The 20,781-nt window shown below is 39.3% G+C and overlaps 1 protein-coding gene across 1 annotated transcript in view; it reads right to left on the bottom strand.

Moving 5' to 3' along the window:
* Window positions 1–6,995: 6,995 nt before the first annotated feature.
* LOC141499678 (uncharacterized) overlaps window positions 6,996–20,781 on the bottom strand; it is a 62,193-nt gene continuing 48,407 nt past the window's right edge. The window contains exons 7-10 of the mRNA XM_074202326.1: window positions 19,707–19,758; window positions 15,973–16,099; window positions 14,805–14,888; window positions 6,996–11,868 (exon numbers count right to left, since the gene is read on the bottom strand). Of these exons, the coding sequence (XP_074058427.1) occupies window positions 9,950–11,868; window positions 14,805–14,888; window positions 15,973–16,099; window positions 19,707–19,758 (2,182 nt within the window). The 3' untranslated portion in view covers window positions 6,996–9,949. The remainder of the gene's footprint in view (window positions 11,869–14,804; window positions 14,889–15,972; window positions 16,100–19,706; window positions 19,759–20,781) is intronic.

Below are 20,781 nucleotides of genomic sequence, written 5' to 3'. Positions count from 1 at the left end.
CTCAAGGCTTTCAAAAAAATAGTATAAAGTGCTTTAAATGTGGAAAAATTGAACATATATAAAAAAGGACTGTAGAAATAAAGGGGGGGGGGGTCCTCAGCTGATAACTCACTGTCCAAAGTGAAAAAAAACCAGGACATTGGGCAAGTGAATGCCATTTAAACCTGATGTTGGCCAAGCCCCACAGGTCCAGGAAAACAAATGGGGAATGCTAGGAATGGAGGAAGAGGTTAGCTCAGGGACAAAGGAATTAGAAAAGAAATATCAGCAGTTAACCTCTCATAGACAGCATTCTTTTTTTTTTCTTGCAAGGCAAACGGGGTTAAGTGGCTTGCCCAAGGCCACACAGCTAGGTAATTATTAAGTGTTTGAGACCGGATTTGAACTCAGGTACTCCTGACTCCAGGGCCAGTGCTTTATACACTACACCACCTAGCCGCCCCTCACAGACAGCATTTGTAATTAATCTCTGTTCCCGAGAAAATTATTTAATTAGAGCTGGTACCAGTCACTCTTCCTTTACAAGAATCAAAAATAGATAGTAATAAATGTTTAGTGGCACACCAAATATGGACTATACTGGCTTACATATCCAGGTTGCTCTATTAGAACGGAATGAAATCTTAGTTTTTAATACCCTACAAAATCATATAGACTGCAGTCAACCAAATAGTACCATAAGGAATATTAGAAAATTAAGATTCCACACCAGTAATGGGAATGTTTACAGAAAAAAAATAGTTTTTGTTTTCTGGTCCCTTGTCGTTTTTTGTTTGTGTAATATTTAAAGGGACCCTCAAGTGTGAGAGCAGAGTGGGGTTTCCCAGGATTTTGGGGGCCTCTCTGGTTCTAAATGCTCTGACTCTGTTCAAGTTACAGGCAGAGAAAAAATCTCAGTTGTCTCTCAAGCCTGTTGTCCTCTGTTCTGATTGGTCAATCTTCTTTCCATTCTCTCTTATTAAAATAAGATTTTTTTTTCAAAAACTCATGATTGGTGCCAAAAATAAAAAGGGATATTTTCCGGAGAATCATGTTGTTTTTTGGAGAAGGGGTTCTATTATTTTCTATTGTCTCTTTTCTGGTCTGATAGACTAATAGAATTTTATTTACTGAATTGGGAAAATTGGGACCTAGAAGAAATTGAAATTGTCCCTAAAATTATTTTTGGACCAGTCTTAATGAGCATGTTCAAATAATTAGTGCATACTACCTCAATATCTCAAAATGTGAGGAATCTCCAATTCCCAGAACATCATTTGTCAGTGAGGTTTCCTCTTCGAAATAAGATCATTAGACGTTAGAATAGCATTGATACAGATAAGGATTTGCAAACTTTTATATTTTGAAAAGGAAATTAATTTAAGTTAATTTTGAATATGGCTTTGGAATGTATATTAAGAGAACTATAAAGAAAATCTTGATACCATAAAAAAGGATTTTAGAAACACCCAGTCTCAAGAAATTTTTACATATTACAGAAGTTTTAGGGAGTAAAGGGAATATACATTAAATTGAAATGTGTTATGTATAATTAGTAAATTTTGTATAAGAACAGATTCAGTCAATTTTTTGAAACTTTCAAGATTGTTACAATAACAAACAATGAATGAATTGAAGTATCACCCATCACCTTTCTAGAGATTTGTTATAAGAAAACTGGACCCCCATCCAAGTACTAACCAGGCCCGACCCTGCTTAGCTTCAGAGATCAGACGAGATCGGGCGCGTTCAGGGTGGTATGGGACTGTTGTTCAGAAGAGAGAAGAGGGTTTGAATCTAGACATCTGGGAATCAACTACAAAGAAATGACAAATGAATCCAAGGGTCCTGATGAGATCACCTAATAAAATATCTTTTCATTGTCGATAATAAATCACTAAACTTCAAAAGTTAACATATAAAGTTGTGACTGTAGTTAAAATAAAATGTCTGGCTTATGCATAAAAAAAAAAAACTGGAGAATATCTTGCCAACAAGGTTATATCTCTCAAGGCTTTTTGGCTCAGAGAGATGATGAAAAGCTGTGTTCTTTCACCCAGTGTTTCTTAAAGGGAATATTTCTTACTTAATATCTATTATTTAAGAAGTATATATGTACCCTGTAAGCCTGGCACTGGTAAAACTTTTACATTGGATTTTTTGAAATTATTTTATATAAAACTAAATTCATAGACAGATATTTAGTTAAGAGGTTAACTTTAAGAAAATGAGATGTCAGCATGGAAACATTATGTTTCATGTAGGTTAAGAATTTAATGTTTAATTTTAAAGAAGCAAAAACGGTAAACTTAGAAGGTTGTATAATATTGGGAATTTGAAAATAAACAGGGAAAAATTAGACCATATGTGGTACAAAGACTTCCCATGATCTTATGGGGAAGAGACTTGCTCATGCAAGCAGGACTCACTGTCTCTATGGATTTTTCATAGGGGCCACTCAAAGAAAAGAAAAATTAATGCCCCCTAGAATAAAATGAAAATTGCTGTCATTTGATCTCCTATTTCTCCCAGTTTACATTAAAACAGATGCTGGTTTGGCATATGGTTTCAGGTCTTTTGGAATCTTTTTTAAGGAATTTAACATTATACATATAACAAGAATACCTTATAACACCCGTAGCCAGGCTATCGTGGAACACATAAACAGGACACTGAAAACTTTTCTCCAAAAACAAAAGGGGAATTTTGGAAATAAACCTAAAGTTAGTATAGGAATGGCGTGTTATACATACAATTATTTAACATTTAATAAACAACATATAACTCTAGCCATAAAATACTACTGCCATCCTCCAGTAAATGGCAATAGTAAATCTAAACTAAACAAACTTGTACAAAAGGTACACAACGAACAAGTTATGTGGAAAGACCAGGATGAAATGTGGAAAGGACCTAACAGGTATTATAACAAAAGGGCCATGTTTTCTTTGTATCTCTACAGATGGAGGTGAATGCTGGATAACTCAAAGAAATGTGAGATCTATCATTGAAGAAGATCTCATAAAAGGGGTAAAAGAAAAAAACACGCAGAGTATACAAAAACTATAGATTGTTGTGATGCTGTTATGTCAAAGGTAGACTAGCATCGCAGAATGCCCAGAGGAAGGAAAGAGATGGGTTTTTTTTAATCCTCAACCACCTTAGATCTGAGTTGTGGAAGGACAAAAGACCCCTAAATCTTTCAAATAGTTCAACCACAATTTGATGTGATCCACTTTACAATCACACTAATCCCCCTGTTGGATTTAATTTTATCGTTTTATCAGCAAAATTTCCTGTTTTTTGGGGGGCGGAGCCAAGATGGCAACATGAAGGGATGGAGTCTTAGGAGCTCTCTGATAAAAACTCATAAACTAAGGACTCTAACTAAACTTTGGAGAGACAGAACCCACAAAGGGACCCAGTGAGGCAGTTCTCCTACTCAAGGTAACCTGGAAAAGGGCAGAAAGGCTCTGCTGCCCGGGGTCAGAGGGGCTACCCGCCGGAGGGGTGGCCCGCCAGAGCAAAAGAACTTCAGCCTCCCGGAGGCAGCCCCAGGGTGCTGGGAGCCCCAGCTCACAGCAGCGGGGGAGTCTCCTGAGCTGCAGCCCAGGGAGCACCAGGCACAAAGTGGGGGAACAGCTGGGGACTTCTGCCAGAGCATGTGGAGCCCAGGCCTCAGGGCACACAGCCAGCAGCATGGTCTTTCCACAGCCTAGACCCAGAAATAGAAGGAGGTGGAGCCGGTAAGCAGGATCCCCCAGGGCATGAGCCCACTGAGCTGAGGGAGGGGACTGAAGAGAGAGAGAGTGCAGAGCTCTGTCCTCTGCCCCTGGAACAGGACTTTGGGGCTCTGACCACATTCAGATCCTGATCCCAGTCTGGGCCCCCCCATAGAATAACAGGGCCCCCCCACCTCAGCCCTGTGGCAGAGGGGGGCGCTTATGGTCATTCACAGACCAGGAGGGAGGACAGAACCTCACACACTGAGACCCTTGTGGGAGTGTCCCAAAAGCTCAGGAAGCACCCCCAAAAAACAGGCTTAGGCTGGGAAAATGAACAAAGGAACAAGAGGAAGACTATGGAGAAATATTTTGCAAATGAGCCCAAGAAGGATCAAAATACTCAGTCTGAAGATGAGGAAGCACAAGCTCCTGCATCTAAAGACTCCAAGAAAAACAGAAATTGGGCTCAGGCTATGACAGAGCTCAAAAAAGACTTTGAAAATTAAATGAGGGAGTTGGAAGAAAAACTGGGAAAAGAAAGGAGAGAGATGCAGGAAAAACATGAAAATGAAATCAGCAGCTTAGTCAAGGAAATCCAAAAAAATGCTGAAGAAAATAGCATGCTAAAAATCAACTTAGGTCAAATGGATAAAACAGTTCAAAAAGTTATTGAGGAGAAGAATGCTTTAAAAAGCAAAATTGGCCAGATGGAAAAAGATAAGAAAACTCTCTGAGGAGAACAAATCCTTAAGACAAAGAATAGAATTCAGGGAGATTGATGAATTTACCAGAAATCAGGAATCAATACTTCAAAACCCAAAAAATGAAAAATTAGAAGAAAATGTGAAATATCTCATTGAAAAAACAACTGATATGGAAAACAGATTTAGGAAAGATAATTTAAAAATTATTGGAATACCTGAAAGTCATGATCAGGAAAAGAGCCTTGACATCATTTTCAAAGAATTACTACAGGAAAATTGCCCTGATATTCTAGAAGCAGAGGGCAAAATAGAAATGGAGAGAATCCACCAAGCCCCCCGAGAAAAAGATCCCAAAAAACCAACCCCCAGGAATATTATAGTCAAGTTCCAGAACTCCCAAGTCAAAGAGAAAATATTACAAGCAGCCAGAAGGACATAGTTCAAATATCATGGAGCTGCAGTCAGGATCACACAGGACTTAGCAGCAACTACAGTGGAAGCTCGTAGGGCTTGGAATACAATATACTGGAAGGCAAAAGAGCTTAGAATGCTGCCAAGAATGAACTACCCAACAAGGCTGAATGTCCTCTTCCAGGGATAAAGATGGACTTTCAATGAACCAGGGGAATTTCAAATGTTCCTTTTGGAATGGCCAGAGCTGAACAGAAGGTTTGATCTTCAGATACAGGACTCAGGTGAAGCATGGAGATTGGAGGAGATGGGGAAAATATGAGGGACTTAATGATGATGAACTGCATGTATTCCTGCATAGAAAAATGACACTGATAATACTCATATCAACCTTCTCAGCTAATAGAGCAGGCAGAGGGAGCTTTTATAGTTGAAGCACAGGAGAAAGCTGAATTTGAAGATAAAATATGGTGTAAAAATAGAGTCAATAGAAAAAAGGGAAATGTAATGGGAGAAAGAAAAAGGAGAGGGGGAATAGTCCAAGATATTTCACATAATAAGATTTTTTTTTATTACAATGACTTATTGCAATGATATGGAAGGGGGGGAGGCAAGGGGGAATGAGGGAACCTAGGAGAGGAAACAGCAAATATACTCAATAGGGTATAGACATCTGGAGTAAGAAGGAGGGGGGAGCAGGGGGAAGGGGTGGGGATGTGAATAAAGGAGAGGATGGACCATGGAGGGAGAGTGGCCAGATATAACACATTTTCTTTTTTACTTCTTGCAAGGGGCTGGGATTGGATGGCCTGCCCAGGACCATAGGGCCAGGTGGATGCTGGGCCTAAGGGGTGGTATGGAGGCTCAGGGCTTCTGGGCCCCAGGACCAGGGATCTGTCTGCTGCACCACTCAGCTACCCTACAGCAGTCATAGTGAAAGGAGAGAGAAAAAAAGAGTACATGGTAGTGGAGAAATAAGAAAGGAGGGAGTTGCGATCAGCAATGGCAACGTTGGAAAAATATGGAAGTAATTTTTGTGATGAACTTATCATAAAGAATGGGACCCACCCATGACAGTTGTTGGTGTTGGAACAAAGACTGAAGCACATTTTTTATTATCATTTGGGGGAGGGTGCAGGGCAAGTGGGGCTGGGCAGCCTGCCTGGGGCCACATAGCAGGGTGATCTTTGGGTGTCTAGGGCTGGATTCGGACCCAGATGCTCCTGGCTCAAGGCCAATGCTCTGTCTGCCACCCAGCCACCTCTACTATTATTACTATTTTATTTTATTTGGGGTCTTTTTCTTCTTTTTGGTTTTTGCAGGGCAGTGGGGATCGGGTGGCTTGCATGTCACATGGCTGGGTGATTATTGGGTTTACGAGGCTGGATATGGACTCGGGTGCTCCTGGCTCCAGGGCTGGTGCTTGATCCATTGTGCCACCTGGCCATACCTACAATTATTACTATTATTTTTTTTAACTTTAATTTTTTTCTCTCCCCTTTACTTTTTTCACCCAAGCAAGTCTATCTATATTCATGGGGGGAGGAGTATTTTGTTTACTTGTAAACAAGAATATTTTATTAATGTAAAAAAAATTTGTACAAAATGAGAATAAAAAATAAATTTTAAAAAATTTCCTGTTTTTCAAAAATAACCACATGTGTATTCTAGTAGTTCCAGTAACTCATCATCTAACAGATACCCAATGACATTATTCCTTTCCCGCAGACAAGCTACCTTCTGTAATAGATTATGGATTCCCTACTCCATTATATATGGATAGAGAGGGAAAAACTGTAGAAGGCAGGAAAATAGCTACGATTTTGGGACCAAGAAACATCACATGAAGAGATACTTCCAATAGAATCACTTCACATGAGACATTGATGGGGAGGGCTTATCTGGGGAACAGTTATGCCTTTATGTATGGATCTACTGTAAATATATCAGTAATGCATGGTTATTACAATGTATCCTGTCTAAATTGTACTGTAACTGAATGTAGGGGTAGTAAAACCCTAGGAACAATATTTATCATTACTAGGCCAAGGTACATGATGATACCCATAAAAGGACAGGGTTGGTATCAAAGTAGGGCTGATCATGTGTTTTCTGAAACAGAAAAAAGGATTTCTCAATATCCTACAGTTATAAGAGAAAAAAGATACATTTCATGTGTTATTCTAGGAATATCTTTATTAATATCTATTAATACTTTATCAATTTCTCTAGCAATGTCTGTAAGCACTATAAAGAATGAAAGAATACAGGCTCCACTTTGAGAAGAGTTAGCTAAGAACGTCTCTTTGGGATTCAAGGAACAGCAAATTATAGATAAGGAATTTTATAAAGCAATGAAAGCATTAAGAGATACTACTGAGACTGTTGGGGATGAAGTAGATATGATAGAATATAAGGCTAGTTGGGCATGTAATTATCAATATTCATCTTTTTGCTTGACAAAATTACAATAATATTGAGTCTCATCACACATGGGAAAGAATTAAGAAACATCTTAATGGAATTATAGATAATGGTAACATTTCTATGTAAATTGGAGATTTATATGATTTAGCACAATAAATTAAGGATGCTGCTAAACAAGATCTTTAACCAGATAAGACAGCTCAAAAATCATTGATTATTTTAGTTCCTTCTTGGGAACTGCACACCTTACACACCATTGCTACCACTATGGGAGCAACCCTTCTGGTTTTAATCATACTATCATTTCTTGCTCAATGTGCATGGTCTCCTTTGCAGAATAATCTTGATCAAATGAAGGTCCAATTATGGAAAAATAAAAAGGGGGAATTGTTAGAGCCTCTTGGCCTGTTGTTGTTTTGCAATACTGGCTCAGTTTCTCAGGAGACCAGCTTGACCCAGCTCCTTTGTATCTCCTAACAGTGATGAAGAATCACATTATAGCAAGAGCAATGAAGTATGCATAAGAATGTGTAACTGTTTAACCAATGTATAATCTTTAATATGATTGGTGCTTAAATTGGTAGCATGAGTTGTCCATAAGTACGGAAGTAGATTAGGATATAAGCTGTTGTATGACCCTAATAAAATTTGGGGTGCTTTACCATCTCTGCCTCCTCTCTCGTTCACTGCAGCAGAGAACAGTCCTCTGCTGGTCAGAGAACTCAAGTAACTGGTGCACTGTACAACTATGTTGGAAGTTCTTTTAGAATATGGGTTTTGTTTTTTTTTAAATTAGCTCTTTTCCCATATCAATTCATTATTTACTGATCAATTCCAATTTGTGTGCTGAAAAAGAAGTTTTCCACTGGCATCTCATTAAAATGATTTTTACTAAAACTAGAGATTAGCAAAATCCCAAGAAATAGCTGTTCAAAGTTAGATTCAAAATAACTAGGTGGATTTTTAACATTTTTAACCCAACTCACCCAGTCTGACTCTGACTTACTAAGCCTTACCCTAAAATCCTCAACAAGATCCTAGAAAATATACTAGAGTAAATTCTAATCAGGAAATACAAACATTACAATTAGTCATTTTTTGCACCTTATCATAGCTTTAGGATGATAAACAGCAAAGTCTGTGTAGACAGGGATAGGGATTGGCCAAGAAGGAAACCCAATGGCAGAGCTACCCGAGGTCATTGGAGTACTGGGGGCACATTTCTATGGCAAGGGATATGAAGCCTTCTATAACTGAGCAAGTAATACCAGAGCAAAAGGACATCTCAGATGACCCTTGAACCAGCACTGGAAGAAGGAATGGGGACCAGCTCATAAAACTGTCACCTATCATCTGATCACAGTTCTAGTGTGGAAAAGAGGGGTTTATGAGAAAGCGAGGGCAGCAGCTTTGTACTGAGCAAGGAAGGGACTTCAAAAACTTAAACTTTAACAATGTGTCCTAGAATAGGATGCAGAAGAAGTTCCCACCTCAATTCTATACATAAAATAGCATGAAGTAATCTAGCCAATCAGGATCAAAGGGGAACCAGAAGAGCCAGCAGGTCAAAACCTTTAAAGACAGAGAATCCGTAAGTAGACTAACAATGAGAGAATCCAATAGCAACTTACTGAAACTCAACTAAGAGAAACAAATTGAGATCAGGGTCATGCTGAATTCAAACCAGGAAGGAAGTGAGTAGACCTCCCTCTGGATCACTCCAGTTGGAAAGTGCTGACAACAAGCAGATCCCCAGAATGGGTTATGAAAATAGCATAAGAATAGGAAAAGTCAGTGATATCTTACTACCTTTCTTAATAAAGAGACAAATTCACACCTTAGTTTACAATATCAATTTCTGGAGACTGAAGATTACCATTTCACTTGTTTACATCGTCTCCCTACCAACTTGACCAGAGTTGGAAAAACACAGGCTATATCTTTGTTCTTTTTGGCAAGGCAATGGAATTACCCAGGGTTGTACAACTAGGACATTATTAAGTGTCTGAAGACAAATTTGAATCCATGTCCTGCTGCCTTCAGGGCCCATGCTGTAGTTAGTGCACCACCTAGCTGCCCTAACAGACTCTAACTTCTTAAACTCTTTCAAAGTGCCTAGAAAACTTTTCATTCAGTTGATACATTTCAACTTTAAGTGAACAGGCCAAAGGAAAGGTCACTTTGGTTGTACCAGGATCCCAAACCATGTTCTCTAGGAGTCAATGAACTCTGCTTTGACTTTACAAAATTATGAAGGATCATGCAAGGGAAGCTTTTTAGGAGGAAATTGCAAAGCCCCTTACCAACAAAATAGTGGCTGCTTTTCTTTTTCCACGACTGTTCCACTCTGCCTCAAGTTTATTGGAATCTCTTCTTCATCTTACCATGATCATTAAGTTCCAACAAACAGGGGACAGAGTGCAAGTCATTTTAAAGAGAAGGTTCCTCATGGTCACCTGCAGTGACCTCAATGTAGGCTGAAAAAGTGTTCATAGGTGGCTAATGGTAAATATAAAATTCCCCTTAATTTGCCTGAAATTATACTCCATTGTGCAAACTCTGGATTCGTCTATTAATCAAATGTTTTCCTCCAGTTGTCACAATACTAAGTTTTTTTTTCTTAATCGGAAGACATTGTGTTTTTAAGAATAGCAAATTATGTCCTTCATCATAACAAAAATTTAGGAAACTCAGATCACATTCCTAAGGTTTCTTTCCAATGTGGATTCTCTGATGTGTAGTAAGATATGACTTGCTTGTGAAAGCCTTTCCACATTGATTACAATCATAAGATTTCCCTCCAGAGTGAATTTTCTGATGTACAGGAAGTTTCTTGGTAGCCTTTTGACTCCGAATACTTACATAAGATCTCTTTGCAGTGTGGATTTTCTGGTGTATAATAAGAGTGCCCTTCAACAAAAAAGCCTTTCCACACTGATTACATTCATAAGGTTTCTCTCCAGTGTGGATCTTCTGATGTATAGGAAAATATGACTTGTTTGTAAAAGCCTTTCCACACTGATTGCATTTATAAGGTTTCTCTCCAGTATGAATCTTCTGATGTGTAGTAAGATATGACTTGGTTGTAAAAGTCTTTCTACATTGATTACATTCATAAGGTTTCTCACCAGTGTGGATTCTCTGATGTTTAGTAAGATAGGCCCTTTCTGTAAAAGCTTTTCCACATTGATTACATTCATAAGGTTTATCTTCAGTATGGCTTCTCTTATGTCTACGAAGACCAGACTTAAATGCAAAAGCCTTTCCACACTGATTACATTCAAAAGGTTTCTCTCCAGTGTGGATTTTCTGGTGTTCAGTAAGATGGGACCTTTGTTTAAAACCTTTTCCACACTGATTACATTCATAAGGTTTCTCTCCGGTGTGGATTCTCTGATGTGTAGTAAGATATGACTTGGTTGTAAAAGACTTTCCACACTGACTACATTCATAAGAATTCCCTCCAGAGTGAATTTTCTGATTTACAGTAAGATTTCTCGTAGTAGCCTTTTCACCCTGATTACCTACATTAGGGTTCTTTCCAGTGTGGATTTTCTGGTGTACTGTAAGAGTGCCCTTCAATAAAAAAGCCTTTCCACACTGATTACATTCATAAGGTTTCTCTCCAGTGTGGATCCCCTGATGTGTAGTAAGATGTGACTTGCTTGTAAAAGACTTTCCACATTGATTACATTGATGAGGCTTCTCTCCAGTATGGATCCTCTGATGTATAGGAAGATATGATCTGCTTGCAAAAGCCTTTCCACACTCATTACATTCATAAGGTTTCTCTCCAGTATGGATTCTCTGATGTTTAATAACACTGCTCTTCAATGAAAAAGTCTTTCCGCACTGATTACAACCATAAGGTTTTGCTCCAGTGTGAATCTTCTGGTGTGCAGTACAATGTGACTTGGTTGAAAAAGACTTTCCACATTGATTACATTCAAAAGGTTTCTCTCCAGTGTGGATCCTCTGATGATCATTAAGAGAAGCCTTTTCTGTAAAAGCTTTTCCACATTGATTACATTCATAGGGTTTACCTTTAGTATGGCTTCTCTTATGTCTACGAAGACTGGATTTAAATGAAAAAGCCTTTCCACATTGATTACATTTATAAAGTTTCAGTCCAGTGTGCATGCTCTGATGTTCACTAAGACGGGCCCTTCGTGTAAATGCTTTCCCACATTGATTACATTCATAAGGCTTCTCTCCAGTGTGGATCCTCAGATGGGTAGTAAGATAGGACTTGGTTGTAAAAGCCTTTCCACATTGACTACATTTATAAGATTTCCTTCCAGTATGAATTTTCTGATGTACAGTAAGACCTTTCTTAGTAGTAAAAGCCTTTCCACCCTGATTACATTCATAAGGTTTCTCTTCAGTGTGGATTGTCTGATGTTTAACAAGAGAGTCCGTCAATGAAAAAACCGTTCCCCATTGACTAGAATCATGAGGTTTCTCTCCAGTTGGGATTCTCTCATGTGTGATACCAAATTCTCTCCAGATGAAGTCATAGGCACTGTCATTCATGATGCTTTGCTTGGGAGTTTCTTTCACAGAAAAGCTTAGTTTTACAATATTCTCCTTCATTTCAAGGCTGATCTCTTCTTCTGAAAGAACTAAACAGAACACATAAACACAAATACTATATTTATTCACATGTTTACTTCCCCCTTCCAAGGACTGGTAAAACCTAAATTAATATACTATTTATTCCCTCCCCCAAAAAAACCACCAAACTTCAATCCTTCATGGAGAGAACCAATCAGTTTAAAATGGCACTACCTTATACCCTAAGGATTATTTACTTTATAAAAAGTTGCACATATAAGCCCATTAAATCCCAACAACAAATATCCACTACACCTTTGACACAAACATTCTCATGACATTTTCATGATATTCACAATGTAAGCCATGACCGTAGAGCCAGATGACCAAAGGAGAAAGTAAGGCTGGTGACTTAGCATCTCACCCCCTCACTCAAATTCAATTCATGGGACTGTCATGGCATCACCTCCGTGTTGTCATGCACAATGTTCACCAGACTGTTCACTGATGAGGGGAGGGATATGGGAAGGGAGAGTGGAAAAAAAATCATCTGACACTAATATGCATGTGGATGATTGGTGAAAAAAATTTCATAACATAATTTAAAAGAGAAAATGAAACATAATTTTTAAAAACTGCATAGTTTTCACGAACTATCTTATGTACTTTATCTCCCACAAATCAAAAACATGCTTCTTTTTAACACCCATCAGATGAAAAGATTATTCTTAAGGTTGCTAAAGAAAATCTCTTTACATGTGAAAATTGTTGTCATTGTCTTTTTTGCCCCTTTCTTCTCTAAGAAGACATCAGGGAGGGGATGTTATGACAAGCAATGGAATGCGATTTGACTGAGAGGGTACTATGCCAAATCAGTAGCCTGACTTTCACCTCTACAGTCATCTGAGACCAGTGGTCACATATAAATCATAAAGCATGGAGACAGCCCTGGATGTGAGACAAGTAGGGCGCTAAGTGACTTTCTCAGGGTCACACAGCTATGAACTGTCAAGCATCTGAGGCTGAATTTGAACTCCATTCCTATTTTGAAACCCTGCTGCCCCATGTGCAAATAATCTCATTCCACCACTCAATTTCCTTGGTAAAAATCCTCAGCTGGTATCCTCATTTTTTAAATGTTTCACACTCTTCCAAACTATTTTTTTTATTATCACAAATAATTCATCAGTTCAGTCTAATCTTTAAAACACTCTTACTTGATCCATGCACTCCTATGAGATTCTGTACAATATCTTTCCTACATTTCATGGCTTAACAGATAGAGATAATAAACATTTTCCAAATTATACTAAACTCCTTGCCCTTGAGTTTCTTTTTCTTCCCCCCCACCCTTAAGTCCTCTTTTGAGGTGCCTGCCAAACATAGGACCACATTTAGACACAAACTGGTACATCTATGGGAAAATATTCTAAACATATTTCTAATTCTCAGTTCTTTCTTTACATACAGATAGTATCCTTCTTCATTTATTCTGTACACTTAGTTTGGGTATTTTTACCCAAACTAAGTGCCAAAATTCAATGGTTAATTTGAATTCTGATCCTTGCTTCTCTGCAAGCTTTGATGCTGACAATCTCCCCCTATTCTCAATATTCTCCTTTCTAGATTTTGGTGACATTATTCTTTTCCATTTCTACTTCTCCATTTCCAAAAGGAAACACAATTCTCTTTGTGCCATCCCTCCCATCTTTCCAAATGCTATACAAAGGAATCTCCCAGTAGTCCAATACAATGCAGCACCCATCAACTCTCACACATCCCACTCCTGAGGCACATCTTCAAACTCTTTTAAAGTCCTCTTGATTCTCTCTCTCTGACATCTTTCACATACAATCCTTTCTCTCAATCCTCTCACTTTTTTGTGTCTGAGCATAGTCACGTCACATCTGTGATATTCTAAGAGGCTGCTGGTTGGTCTGGCTACCTCAACTTAACACCCAATCTAATTATTCCTATATCCAGTTGTCAAATTCTTCCTAAAATTCTTACCTGACCATAACACCACATTCTCACCAAGTCCTAGTGACTACCCAGCAAATGGATTCAATACAAAATCCTATCTAGAGCTATTAAAGCCCTTGATCTCCAGCCCTTCCTCTAGGCTTTCAGTCTTCTTTCAACCTATTTCCCCTATACATGCTAGAATCCAGTAGTATGGGCCTCCTTTCTGTGCTAAGGACAGGATGTTTCACCACAAGAATCCATGGCTATTACCATGCCATCCCTCTTCCTAGAATACTCTCCCTGGCTTCCCTGATGATCAACAAGAGACCACATCGTCAATAAGCCTTTCACAGTCCTCCTTAAATTGGGGGTTGTCTCTCTCTTAATTAATTGTTGCCCTCAGGGGCGGCTAGGTGGCATAGTGGATAAAGCACCAGCCTTGGAGTCAGGAGTACCCGAGTTCAAATCTGGTCTCAGACAATTAATAATTACCTAGCTGTGTGACCTTAGGCAAGCCACTTAACCCCATTTGCCTTGCAAAAAACCTTAAAAAAAAAAAAAAAAAAGAACTGTTGCCCTCTTCTCTGTTCCACCAGAATTCAAGTAACACCAGAGCAAGGAAAGCCCCTTACATCTATTGATGTGTTGGGTACTTTATGCAGGGTCTGGGATATGACAGGCACTTAGATGTTCATTGACTTGAAAAAAAGGCCTAAGAAAGAGCCCTAAGAAATCACTATCCACTTTTGGCATTTTCAAAGAATTCTCCATTACCAAACCCTAGCAAGGTCTTTCTTTTAGGATCATAGATTGATGCTTAAAAAGGAGTTGAAATACCATGGAATCCAACTTTCTTATTTTACACGTGGAGAAAGTGAGACTCAGTGGTTCAATAAGTGACTCAGGAAAGTACTGTCAGGGACTGGGAAAAAGAATCCCAAGACAGGTGTTCCAGCCCCCAAAGCTAGTCCTTGCTTCCTTGTGACACACAGAACCCTGGCAATCATCACTGTCCTATACCTGCTTTCACCTCACTCACCTGGAAAGTGGCTTCCCAGGCCTTCCTGCTCCAACATACATGGAGCTTCTCTTTGCTCAAAATCTTGTCTGGGACCTAGAAGACCTGAACAGGGAAATCAGTTGGGGATGAAGATAGAGAGAAAATTGAAATTCAGTTCTCCTTTGGAAAGGGCCGTATACACAGAGCTACTGCATTTTGAATATCACTACATAAAGCTCACATGTACAAGCTTGGACTTCTAATGCAAGGAACCCAAAAGAGGAAGAGGATGGCTGCTATGCAGAATGGTCCAATCCTCTCCCCTCCCCTTAACACCCACATTCAAATAGGTTCCATTCTGATGAAACACTAATTCCAAAACAGATTAAAAAGGGTTAAGGTCCAATACCAGCCTCAAGCCCGGGGAGCATGAACATTTTACCCAGTTTCTCTTCCCTGTTCCTCAGTCCCTGAACCATATAGAAGCCTTGTATGTTGCTCATTTTGGGAGTTATTGCCTCCTCAGGGAAGATTCTCTACTGGCAAACCCCTTAATTGTGTCAAATGCTTTTTCTTGGCCAGTCTGTTCTCCTACCAATGCCAGAGCCATATAGGAAAGAAAGACACGGTGGGTCCCAAGTCTCCTGAAAAAAAAGTCTGAAAACAGTTATTAATGGGGGAGAAGTTAATGGAACCAGGTTGGGATGAGCAAATTTGATCTTGGTACAACTTCCTCATAGAAGGATGGACTTGGCACACACTTTCAAACATCTAGAAATCTAGTCAGTGCAGTGGAGAGAACCCTGGGCCTTGTCTGAGGAATGTCAGAATCAAAATCCAGTTTCACTGACTAGCTATGTTCCTAATCACTTAACCACAATTTGGCTCAGTTTCTTCAACTATCAAATGGAGATAATAATATTCATCTTACTTGGAAGGTTATTATGAAGATGAAGCAACATGATATGGTAAAGAAAGCTCTCATCATAACATCTGGCAAGCAGCAGGTGAAAGCAAATGCTTATTCCCTTCCCTTCCTGTCCCATCATCTCAGTGAAAATTTGGGGGCAAAAGGAAGGAAGATTAAGGACAGAATTGCAGTAGACCAGCCCTTTCCTATCTCTAAACTGCTCCAAACCCTCCACAGTAGGGAATGATGATTTTCCACTGACAGTAGACTCAGTGTTACCGGGGGAAGGGTCCTTACCCACAGAGAGCAGGTTCTGGGCATTCTCCATCATGACCTCCTTGTACATCTGCTTCTGATACGGGTCCAAGAGACTCCACTCCTCCCGGGTGAAGTCCACAGCCACATCCTTGAATGTTACCAAGTCCTAGATTATCAAAAGATGATGAAAGATGTGAGAAGTAAAGAGTCCACCCCTATTCAATTCTAGATGAACACTGAACCACAGAGAAGGGATCTGCCCAGAGCTCATACACTTCATGAGATTCAGAGTCACCTCTACAATCCAAGGGAATTTTGAAAACTGGATGTTATATTTTCCAAGGTCCCAAGTCAAGGAAAACATCTGGGAAGCAACAAAAGCCAATTTAAGTATCTTGAAGCCACAATAAGTTTTAGATAAGATGCAGCATATATTACATTGAAGGACCCTAGTTCTGGAATACAATATGACATAGAGCAAAAGAACTGACCAAGGGTCACTTATTCAGCAACATAATGTATAGATAGATAGATATAGAGATAGAGATAGAGATAGATAGATATATATATATATATATATATATATATATATATATACACACATATATATGTATATGTAAAAGGAAATTTAACATTCTCAATGACTTTAAGGTTGTTGTGAAAACAACTCTAGAACTTAAGGGAAATCTGACATATGAAATCTGGAAGAAAAAGAAGGTAAATCTTAAGACCAATTATATGGGTTATAAGATCCACTTATTTACTTGTAAAGTATAAAAATATTATCAAAACTATTATGACAATAATCACTACTTGAATAATTTGAAAGATGAGCTTGAGCTAACCTGAATATGATGGAGTGATTCTAAAAAATAAAACTATGTACGGAGATATAAAAAGGAGTAATTATCTCATGAAAATGAAGCATAAAAGGAAAACTGATATAGAAGAAACTAATGGGGAGGGTGGGTAGACCTGTTTCCTTGCTCTCTTTGGAAATGGATGAAAGGCATCAGTTTTTCTGAAAGGATGAAGGTTAAAGATTGGGCAAGGTAACAGGGACAAGAAAAGAAGAGCAAAGGGGCGGCTAGGTGGCATAGTGGATAAAGCACCAGCCCTGGAGTCAGGAGTACCTGGGTTCAAATCCAGTCTCAGACACTTAATAATTACCTAACTGTGTGGCCTTGGGCAAGCCACTTAACCCCATTTGCCTTGCAAAAAAAAAAAAGAAAAGAAAAGAAAAGAAGAGTAAAGAGGAGGATTGGGGGAAAGTGTGAGAGGGATAGTGAGGTAAAAATTGGAAGGAGGAAAATATACAATTAATTTTAGGTCACAAGGTGACTGAAATGAATTGACCTACAAAATGAGAGATTCAACCCCAGAAAATAATGAGCAGAAGTAGAATTTTATCAAGTTAAAAAAAATAGCCAGAAGCAGTAATCATGATCTAAGACAAATCATAATGTGAAACTGATTTAATCAAAAGAGAAAATTAGGGAAACTACACTATGTGTCAGCAATATTGTTCTATATTATTATAGATCATTTAAAATAACTAGCCAACCTAAAATTCCTGAGGGTACGCCTGACAAAAGAGACAAAGAAACTCATTGAAAATTTTTATAAAATCCTTTTTATGAAAACAATTTCATAGTAAATGATTGAAATCATATTTTTCATTCATAGGAAAGAAAAACCAATATAATGAAAATTGAGAATTTTACCTAATCTATTTATTCAATGTCATCACAATTAAATACTAATAAATTATCTTACTGAATCAGGAATGATAATAACCACAATCATTTGGATTTACTAAATGTCAAGGATATCAAGGTAATCAATGAACATATGAGGTGTCTCAACTTGTATTATAAAATGATAATTTTCAAAAACAATCCCTGATTGACAAAGATTCAAACCTTTAAAACAAAAACTCATCATTTGACATTTGAAAACAGCTGAACAGAAATTAGGGATCAACAACATGTCACACCCCATACCAAGACAAGGTCAAAATGGGAACATGGTTTGCTCATAAAGCATGCTACTGAGAAAAGGAGGCATGCCTCCAGTTCTTTATTTATCAGTCTATGGGCAGATGAAAAATTTAAGGCCAATGAAAAAAAGAACAATACAAAAATCAAACATAGACAATTTTGATTATATAAAATTAAGAAGCTTTAAAACAAAATAAAATCAAAAGTAAAGGAGAAAATTAGGAAACCACTTGTAACAGATATTTCTCAACTATAGAGAGAAATGAAGTGGCTAGGTGGTACAGTGGATAGCACACCAGCCCTGGAATCAGGAGTATTGGAGTTCAAATCTGGCCTCAGACACTTAATAATTACCTAGCTGTGTGTCCTTGGGCAACCTCCCCCCCAAAAAAAAAACTATAGAGAGAAGTGAAATAAGCAAAAATACAATTCATTCATCAATTGATAAATCATCAAAGGATATGAATAGTTTTCAGACAAAAGAAATCAAAACTATCTCTAGTCATGTGAAAAAAATGCTCTAAATTCCTATTGATTTAAAAAATACAAATTAAAACAACTCTTAGGTACTATCTCACATGTTTTAGATACAACAGAAAGGGAAAATGACAAATGAATGAAGTGGGAAGACTAGGACACTGTTGAATTTGTGGACAGATCCAAGCATTCAGGAGACCAATTTTGAATGTTCCCCAAAGAGGTATAGAGCTTTGCATATCTGTTGATCTACCTTGCCAGCTCTAGAGTCTAAAGACAGTTTTTTTAAAAAAGGGGAAAAAATCAAATTGTACAAAAATATTTATAGGATCTCTTTTTCTTGTGCCTGAAAAAGCAAGAGGATGCCCATTAATTGGAGAATGGCCAAAGAAGCTGGTATGAGATTGTGATGGAATGTTGTGAAAAAGCCTAATTTGGAAATGGTTTGCAACATTGCCAATTGTATAAGCTATATCAAACTGCTTATAATCACAGGTGAGGTGTCTGTGTCTGAGTTTTGTGTATGCTAGGCAGGCATTAAGAGGCAATTCTCAACTGCAGTGGTCCTTGAAAGTTGACTGTAAGGAGGGAGAACTTAAAAACAAATGGGGGGGGGACCCCAAGGGCCCAATGAATCCATTTAAAACACAGAAGAAGTGAACAGAGCAGTGTGGTTACTGAGAGGTTCAATTTCAAACCCATTTTTTTTTTTTAGGTTTTAACAAGGCAAACGGGGTTAAAGTGGCCTGCCCAAGGCCACACAGCTAGGTAGTTATTAAGTGTCTGAGACCAGATTTGAACCCAGGTACTCCTGACTCCAGGGCTGATGCTTTATGCCACCTAGCCGCCCCAAACCCATTTTTAGTAAGGAAATTATCCATGAGAAGGCATTGCCAGATTCCTGAACCCTCCTTTATGCCTATAGAAATTAATTTGGTTATTCATGGTAGTGTGATGTTTCTCCTTCATTCGTAAAGAAGACCATGACATGAGGGAGGTGATGCTATGACAAGAACCTAAATTGGATTGGGGAGGGGGGCACTGTGTTAAGTAACCAGCCTCACTTTCTCCTCCAGGGCCATCTGGATCCAGTGGCCAGAGAGGAATCAGGATGATTGGAGATGGATCCAAGGCAGTCAGGGTTAAGTGGCTTGCCCAAGGTCATACAGCTAGTTAAGTGGCAAATGTCTGAGACTGAATTCTGAGACTGTCATCCTGACTTCAAGGTCAATGTTCTATCCCCTGCACCACCCAGATGCCCCTCCTTGTACCAGTCTAGGGAAAGGCTGTACTCACCTGAAATTTGGGTCTGAGACTCCCAGGCTCCATTGCCATGAATCCAGAATTCCTGCAAAGGGAGCAAGGACCAATGTGAATCCATTTGTTCAAATTCCTCCATCTTTGTTCTGGTCTTTATCTATGTTGGAATCCTGCTTCTCCCAATAGATCCCCAAATATAACAGCCAAAGCTCTACTATCAGAGCTTATTCCTAACCAGGTTTCTCATTCTAAGCCTTTCAGATCCCCAGGAGGAAGTCTAGAGACACCTGGAAAGTCCCTCATCTTAGAAAAACCCAAAATCTTAGTCCCAGACTGACTACTTTGGGGCTCATACTCTGGAAGACTGGTATTTGTCAACCTTTAGCAATAAAACTGTTCCAACATCTCTCCAACTCTGGCAGCTGGATTTGAGTCAGGACCTGCTTCAAGGGCCAGGCCTAGGGCCTCGGCAGACTGAGCTGGGGAGGCAGAAGGATCACAGGAGGGGTGGGAACAGGGACAGCTTTGCCTCCTGAACTGAGGCAGGAGACTGGCCTCCAGGCATTTATAAAGGGTGAGTTCCTCCTGGAGTTACAAAGGCCCAGGTCCTGCCCTTAGAAAAGAAGTAGAAGGGAAGACAAAGACCACATCCCTCTCCCACTTCATGCTGTTCTTCATACTCCTCTCCTCAGGCTTCTAGAGGCAGAAGGAGCTTGGGGTGCCAGGAGGGAGAGCCAGGCAGCACCTCAGTGACTCCCGGGGCACAGCCCTCCCTCCAGCTGGTCCACTGCCTCCCCACATCTCCAGGCCCCAGGTAACTCAGGCAGGTGGAGGCTGCAGAGGCTCGGGAAGGAAACGACAAGGAAAAGACGAGAAAACTGACTGGGAAACACAACTCAGTCGGGGATTCAAGCCCGAGGGGGCTGAAAGGCGTTGAGGCGGGACATCTTTTTGCAGAGGCAAAGAATGGGAAACTGAGGCTATGGGGGACAAGTCACGGAGCACAAACGGTCTGGGGTCCTGCTGTTCTACAGGACAATCCGAGGGACAGGGAGTTGGGGAAGAAGGAAGAAAACTGGACGGACTGAGGCTGAGCCCGGGCAGATCCTCC

Source organism: Macrotis lagotis, chromosome X, assembly GCF_037893015.1.
Source record: "Macrotis lagotis isolate mMagLag1 chromosome X, bilby.v1.9.chrom.fasta, whole genome shotgun sequence".
NCBI lineage: Eukaryota > Metazoa > Chordata > Mammalia > Peramelemorphia > Peramelidae > Macrotis > Macrotis lagotis.
Note: the sequence above shows the minus strand (reverse complement) of the source record. Positions and strands in the feature narration are given on the sequence as shown.